Source organism: Ursus maritimus, unplaced genomic scaffold, assembly GCF_017311325.1.
Source record: "Ursus maritimus isolate PB19 unplaced genomic scaffold, ASM1731132v1 scaffold_29, whole genome shotgun sequence".
Lineage (NCBI taxonomy): Eukaryota > Metazoa > Chordata > Mammalia > Carnivora > Ursidae > Ursus > Ursus maritimus.
The window spans coordinates 10,335,350-10,343,885 of NW_024425452.1; the positions used below are offsets into that span (position 1 = coordinate 10,335,350).

General features: G+C 38.0%; 1 protein-coding gene across 1 annotated transcript in view; it reads right to left on the reverse strand.

Annotated features, from left to right (window-relative positions):
• Positions 1–8,536, reverse strand: part of PKHD1 (PKHD1 ciliary IPT domain containing fibrocystin/polyductin) — a 431,701-nt gene that overhangs the window by 237,093 nt on the left and 186,072 nt on the right. Inside the window, 2 exon segments of the mRNA XM_040643571.1 lie at positions 2,474–2,608; positions 7,215–7,320. Coding sequence (XP_040499505.1) covers positions 2,474–2,608; positions 7,215–7,320 — 241 coding nt within the window.

Consider the following 8,536-nt stretch of genomic DNA (forward strand, 5'->3'; position numbering starts at 1 on the left):
TTCCCAAAGTAGGGTGACCATGATTTACATCCAAATCAGAACACTTTTGAGAGTGAAAGCGGATGCTAACGAAATAGGATGTCAGGACAACAGGCATAAGCAAACTACACAGCCAGACTGGGGGGGCATAGAGATAGGAGAAGGCATCTCCTTTCCTTGTGTTTAAAGCCATCCTCCCTGAACGTTAGTCCACCCACCTCAACAGAAAGGTAATGTTGAGTGTGAGGGTCCCAACATACACACAGCTATGCTTAGAAGAGAAAAATTCCATTTAATAAAAAGTTCTCCCGGAAACAAGTGTTTGTTTTAGGATAGGACTCACTGGTAATTGAGCACTACCACGTGTGCGTGGGTGGAAGGTCGAAGAATGGATAGGCCACATTCTCTGAAAATCTTAATTCCTAAAGGAATGGCAGGCACGAAAGATAGAAGCTAAAATCAGAGTTCCACAACCACAGGAGGTCGGGCATCCTTTTTTTTTAAAAAAAAAAAAAAAACAACTGACAGTTTCACCTGACAATAAAGTGGTTCCCAAACAAATCTGAGCAATCTTGCATGAAATAAAGATTCATAAATGTTTTTCTCTTTTGTTCTTAACCTCAGAACTTCACAGAGCCTTGAAAGTGTGAATATGCAATGTGAATGTCTGGGAATGGAGGTATTGTAAACAGCATATCTTAAATGTAATTAACCTAAGAATTTTGTTTTTCTCAGATCCCCTCTTGGGACTAGCCTTCCATGAAAAACACTTTAGAAAATACTGGACTAGGCAATGCTCCTTGCCAAAGCTATTTTCCATGTGCGTTTGGAAGAGTGTTCGGCCAGGAGTGGGAGGACATGCTGGTGGTCCCAGCTCCACAGTATTAGGTGTAGATCTTGGGCTATCGCTTGGCTTCCCAAATCTTCCATCACTCTACCTATAAATGTAGGCGTTCTAACGAAATCAGCTCTTCAGTCATAGTTAGCTCTACAGCTCCATGGTTTTATGATTTGAATGCCCAACCAGCATCTAGATCTCTCCTAGAACTAACCATTTAATATCTATCCAGGGACTTTTGTCCTGCACTTTCTTAGAGACTGAGCGATCCTTGCTTGGCTGAATTGGCTTCGTGGTGAATCACACCTCAGGGGTGGGAATATTTTTTATTACCTTATGATAAGCACCCTTTTGTCATAATTTATATCTTAATTTATGTCACTCTCCTGTTAATTATGGTGTCTATCATATCAATTAAGATGTTGTGACATTAATTTACCAGGACAGTTAGTGACTCAGCTTGATGGACATTTTGTTTTCAACATCTTCTCTAAGGTTATTTCTGAAGAATTTAAGGGCCTTTGATCTACCAGTATCATAGAATCTATTTCTGGGTTCCATCCTTTCTTGAAAATTCTGCAATCTGAAAAGAAGATTCATCTCTCAAGGTGGTAATCCTTTCAGAGAAAAGGAAAAACAGACAGGTATTTCCCTCCTGAAAAGGATGGTTCAAAAAAGATTTAACTAAGTTTGAGAATTAAACGTAGGAAAATAAAGCTTGGTAAGAAAATTATTTTTTAACCTTAATATTTATATCTATACATAGAAAGTAACCTCTAAGGGAAGTACAAAGGGCAATGATTATTTAAATTTCAATTGGTCAAAGCACTGAGGAACAAACTAAAGATAATGCTCTTTCCTTGGTTTCTAGAAGTACCATAGATCTCTTCCATCTCTGTTATGACAATGTGATATGAATATACATGTAACTCCTTCAAAAACAAGAACTTAGGGGACCCATTACAGGTCTGAAGCCCACTAAGACCAATGGCAATCATGGACTTCCCTTAAGGGAAGCCAGTAGTTCTAGTTTCACACCTGGGAAATTTTTTTGCCTCATCTACATTCTGGTACCCTGTCCATGCAGTGGTGGCAGAAAGGTCATCTATAGTCTGATGTTTATCATGTAGAAACCCACACTTAGGTAAGTATTATGGAATCATCTAAGAAACCCTAGTATACAATACAATGTAAATTTATGTTACCTCCTTTGTGGGGAGGTACTCTAAGTAGAATAAGGACCCTATAGACAAAATGTTGATGCTGAAACTTGGCAAACCATAACACAGAGAGAAAATGTGGAGTTATGCTAGTCCATAATCCTTGTGAGGTTAGAATAAATTAACCCAAAATCATTAGGTTTATTATTGAATTGGTATGAAAATAATGCTAAATAGCAACCAAGTAAGAATTCTGCAAGCTACTCATGACTTTTATGATTTATATGGACTCATAACATTGAAACCTTGTGTATATTTGAATTTCATCATAAATATCACCACGGTTGCAAATAAAAAGCTCTTCCAACTTTTACCAATTAAACACAAGATTCACTGAAGACTGCTATTAAAATCACATATTCTGGATCACCAGGGAACCTAGCACATATGATTCTGTTTGATGGACAGCCTTAAACAACTACACTAAGGCACTTACCTTGTGGGCAAAATGGCCAAGTAATAAGCTGTCAGTAACTGAAGTATTTGCATCACTTTCCAAGATGTCAATTCCAAAATCTCTGCATGAATAAACCTGGAAGTTTTTCAGGTGAAGATTGCTACTTCTAAAAATCTATAAAACAACAGCATATGATATGGCAAAGGTCTGAGGCTTGTTTTTTTTTTTTTTTTCTTGCAGACTTCCTATAGCTTCTTTAATTATTGATTAAGTATAAATAAGCATGCTATACCATATTTAAGCAGCTTTTGTCCATCAATATCTGTACAGACATCCCAAAGTTGCCGTGAGGTCAGCACTAACTAGTCTCCTTCGGTAACATCCCCTCTGTCCTTTTCATTTCTCCTCATAATAACTGTTACATTAAAAATGTCAGTGTGAATTCTTCACATATCTAAAATAAACTTGCAGTTGTCAAATCACACAAAATTAATAGAGAAAAACAGAGCATCCAGGAATTCTAGTACTTACCATTTTCCTCAGTATAGTATATCTTAACTAACATTATCAGAAAATTATAAATATGAAATAAGTAATTCAGAATGACTACAGACTCAAAATATGTTATGTGCCTATATAGTCATGACAACTTGGGTTAATGGGCCCAAACAGGGATCGAGTATTAGCAAAATTAGTTTGTTAGAGTTGAAAGAATCCCTCTAGTTTGGGGGACAGAGCCCTTGGTTTTGAACTAGCACTGATAGGAGCTAACTACATGATCCTGGGCAAGACATTTATCTTTTCCTAGACTTCAGTTCAACCATCTTTAAAATCAGGGTGCAGGTCTGGACTAGCAATTAACCTCACACAGTCATTCCTCTATTTATTAAATAGGGTCATATTTACATTTGTATCTTGAAGTAGAAGTTTCCTATTAAGGCCAAGATGGTCTTGATTGATTGATTGATTGATTGATTTTTGGTAGCCTTGATTTATCACAGTATCATGCTTCTACCTGTCAATCAGTCTTCGTGTTCGAATTTTCAAGAATCAAACAGCTTGCATATCCCACTATGTATGCACCAACAGCTTTTATAAAATGATAGATCTTTGAAGACACGAAGATTTATTTAAACAAAATAGGTATGATCTGAACTGTTAACCTGACAACAGTTGTGACCTAATTACAGGCATCAGCCCAAGTACTGGCAAATATACTCATAATTAAAAACAACGAACACCCAGCATTAGCTAGAAAAGCTGGTGACTTTAAAAGAAAACCAACACATAACAGCAAAAATCACCTATTTGTGGTATGAATACTTTCATAATGTGCTCTCATCTCTCTCTCTCTCTCCCTCTCTCTCTCTCCCTCTCTCTCTCTCTCCTAAAAGAATCGCTTTGTATTTATGAAACATGGTGAGGAGCGGGTATTCTTCTCAACTCTTATTAACATGCACGCACAAAGGCCAGATTATCTGAGTTGGAATCTAGCAATTCTTAGCTGTATGACTTTAACAAGTATTTTAACTCCTACCCAGAAAGTTTTCTTACCCTCAAAAAACAGTGTAATAATGGTGCAGCTCCCTCAAGTTTATTAAGATAATTAAATGAGAAAATATCCCAAATGTTAGCTATCAAGCTATCAATATCATCAAATAAATATAAATTTATATTTACACACAATAGGAATTTTACCCAATGGAATCTTCTAATCAAGCATCCATATACACGATGCTTATGTCTAATGACAAGAATACAGATATATCTAATAATGAAAGTTTATGAAATTTAAACACAATGCATTTTTGATGGATACTGAAAACATTTCTCAACGTTAAAATTTTCAGAGACATTATTGCCAACACTGATCTATCACCACCTACTCCTGTTCACTAACAATGATACGAATAAGAGCTGTTACTGTGTACCCACGAACATCCAGGCACTCTCCTGGGCACGTTACATGCAGGCACTTACTTAACTCTCAAAACAAACTTATCCTTTAGGCACTATTACTCTTTCCGTTTTACACATGAAGGAAGAAAAATCATGGGATTTGCCCAACATCACACAGATAGGATTTGGCTCCTTTCACTGAACAGAAAGTTTCCAGGGTTCATCCATGGCGTAGCCTGTATCAGCACTTCATTTCTTTTTCTGGCTAAGTAATAGTCCATTGGATTGATAGACCACACTATACTTATCCATTAATCCAATGGTGAATATCTGGGTTGTTTCCACCTTTTGGTTATTATGAATAACGCTGCTATAGACATTTGAGTAGAAGTTTCTCTGTGGATCTATGTTTTATTTCTCTTGGATACATACCTAGGAGTAGAGTTGGTAGATCATATAGTATCTTTATGTGCAACCATGTGAGGAACTGCCAGACATCTAGACCATTTTATTTTTTTAAGATTTTATTTATTTATTTGACAGAGACAGCCAGCAAGAGAGGGAACACAAGCAGGGGAGTGGGAGAGGGAGAAGCAGGCTCTCAGCATAGGAGCCTGATGTGGGGCTCGATCCCAGAACGCCGGGATCACGCCCTGAGCCGAAGGCAGACGCTTAACGACTGCGCCACCCAGGCACCCCGTCTAGACCATTTTAAATTCCCACCAACAGTGTGTGAGGGTTCTAATTTCTCCACATCTTCATCAACACTTATTACCATTTTGATTCTAGTCGTCCTAGTAAAGTGTGAAGTGGCAGCTCACTGTGGTTTTGATTTGTATTTCTCTAATAGCTAATTATGTTGAACATCTTTTTATATGCTTTTGGCCATTTGTGTATCTTCTTTGGAAAAGTGTCTATTCAGATCCTTTGCTCATTTTTTTAAATTGGGTTGTCTTTTTACCGTTGAGTTGTAAGGAGTTCTTTCTATATTCTAGATACAAATCCCGTATCAGATATATCATTTGCAAATATTGTGTCCCATTGGATAGACGGCGTTTTCACTTTCCTGATGAGGTCCTTTGAAACATTAGAATTTTTAATTTTGATAAAATCCAACTTATCCATTTTTCTTTTGTTGCTTGTTCTTTTGGTGTCATAGCTAAGAATCTTTAGCTAAATCCAAGGTCACGAAGATTTACCCCTTTGTTTTCTTCTAGGAGTTTTATAGTTTTTGTTCTAATGTTTAGGTTTTTGATCCATTATTGAGTCAATTTTTATAAATAGTGTGAGGTAAGGATCCAACTTCATTCCTTTGTTTGTGACTATCCAGTTGTTCCAGCACCATTTGTTGAGAAGGCTATTATTTCCCCCACTGAATGGTATTTGCACCCTTTTCGGACATCAGTTGTGTGGGTTTATTTCTGGACTCTCAATTCTATCCCATTGATCTGTACTTCCATCCTTGTGCCCATACCACACTGTCTTGATTGCTATTGCCTTATAGTAATTTTTGAAATAAGGAAGTGTAAATCTCTCTCGTTCTTTTTCAGGATTGTTTTGGTAGGAGTTACTTTTTAAATCCCTGCTATCATGTTAATTACTCTCCTTCACTCTCTTCATCAAAATAAGCTTCCAAAAGCATTTTCATTATTTGAACTTTCTGATTAATTAAATTTGAGTATAAAGAGTTTCATCTTTAAGGATCTGTGTTTTCTTTCATGGGTGTAGCACTTATGACTGTAGAATTTGAGAAAACTGACCTTAATGATCATCTTTTAATATGTTCATGTTACTAGGTTATATCCTTTAGAAGAAGGCTATTCAACAGCATGGAGACAGAGTAAGTCTCTGTAAGGCATGAATTGCTTCTCTGCATAAGACGGCACTCAACCAATGTTTCCACTGGATTTGTCACCCTTATATTCATAATGTTCATAGGCAACAAAGTACTTTATAAAGTTAAATAAAAACAAAACACTAAATATAATTGGGATTCTTCTTGTTAGTTACCCTAATTATATATTTTTGGGCTTTCCCCAACCACAATTTTCTTCCTCTTGTTCGATATGCGAGATAAATGTCTAACGTTCTTAATGTAACTTAATTATATGTTTTTATTCTACTTCCTGAATGCCCTGTAAACATATTTTTTCATCTACATATCTTAGGCTCCAGATTGCTAAGTGGCAGAGACCAAATGTATGTAATTTTCTCTGTGTTGCACCAAATAGTGACCCTGGATAATTTTGTATTTTGCTGTTAACAGTGAGCATCCAAAGCTTCCTTATAAGAAATCACTGCGGTAATAAAAAGTGAATGATTGAACATGAACTTTTTCCCTTTTGAAGAAAATGTGGCTCATCAATAAAGGTAAGAATGCTACTTGAGCTGGAATTTTTGCGTTCCAATGATGAACAGCATTTTTTTCTTAAGATTGAAGCATGCATTATTCAGGATATTAAGATATCAAACGCACAACATTTGGAGACTGAATTCTGCACCAGGCTGTGTTACTAACTAACTGCATGACCTTTGACAAATCCTTTTACTTTCTGAGCCTTCATTTCTTATCTCTAAATAGACATGGGAGGTAAGGAACGGATGACCTCTATGATCCCTCCTGCTTGCAAATCTCTATGATTCTGTTGTTTCCATTAGAGCTGGCTGAAAAGTCACCATAGAGGAAATGAACTGACCCTGGCTTCCTGAGCAGGAATTTGTTCATTCCACAACTCTTCCACACACCTATGATGCTTGTTTGCTCCTTCACACTGTGATAATATTGCAATGGCTCCCAAACCAGCTCCCTTTAAATAGAGACACATAATAAATTCCCATGAGAAAACAAATGACAATTTAATGAAAAACTAACACAGCTTACCTGGGCACCACCTGCACTTCCCCAAACTGTGAAGTTTTGTAACAGGGTGGGGCCCCTGCCATTACCCCAAGGTGGCCGAAACTGAGGGTATATAAAGAGACCAGACCTTGAATGCAAAACAAAGAGTGAAAATCAGCCACTTTCTGTGTTTGTGTTTCAAATGTCCCACTTTTTCTCCCTGGGAAAAATAAAATGAAGGTAATGAATAAGGAGAGCAGGGATGAGGCCTGTGAGCCTTCTCCCTACCCAGTATTGCCCATCCCTCAGCCTTCCCTCTCTGTTGCCCTGCACGACCTGCTCTTGAATCTGAATCTGCCAGATGCAGATTGCCATGATCCCAGTCTCTTCTCCCAGCCTCTCTCTAGGTTCACCCCTTCCTAGGAGTTTGGACACCTGTGCCTAGCCCATTAGAACGTGCTAGGAAAGTGAACACGAGCACCTTTATTCCCTCTAACTTTTGTTCTCCTCCTTGAAATGCACTACCTTCACAGGATTCTGGATGTCTTCTTTGCTCACACTACGGAGCTGCCGAGAGCATCCTGGTAAAACTTCATACTCTTAATTCATGGCACACGGGCTAATCCTAGCCTCAGCTGGCGCCTCAATACGGCATAGCAATCATTCTTCATCCTTATTCCACTCTTCTCTCACTGTCCATCAGGGGAGTATTGCTATACTATTACTATCGTAATTACTTATAGCTATCAATTAGTGAGTTCCCACATATTCCAGGTGTTCTCTTGGGTGCATTATATGAGTCATCTCTAATCATCACATCAAACTTTCAGTGTATGACTGAAATTTTACAAATGAGGGATCTGGCTCTTAAAAAAAAAAAAAAAAGCCAATTTCCTAGCAGAGTCAAGATTTGAATCAGGGCCTGACTGACCCTGAAGTCCACATTTTCCCCATATTCCCACCATGTTTCTCAGCTCTTGCTCTTAGCAGATGACCTTACCTCCATGAACAAAAGACTTTGAACAAGTCCCCTCCCCTCTTACCATAGTACCTGTCCCCGGCAAAGAGCTTCTCCCCAAAGGCTCCTCACCCCACTCAGCTCCTGAGCCCAGGCACCCTTGCCTCCTGGTAGCTCCCAACCCCTTGGAACTTCAATTACTCTCTCTATTGAATTCTCCTCTGGACGTAAAAGATGCACTCTGTCCTGCTACCCTCTCAAGTGATTTCTCTGTCCCTTTCCTTCCCTTCAACACCAAACTTTTATGATTCAAAATGCTTACACAGGTGAATCATCAAATCTTACATGGATTCCCGGATTACATCCTCTCTGAGAGTGTTGTACAAAAAAAAAAAAAAAAAAAAAA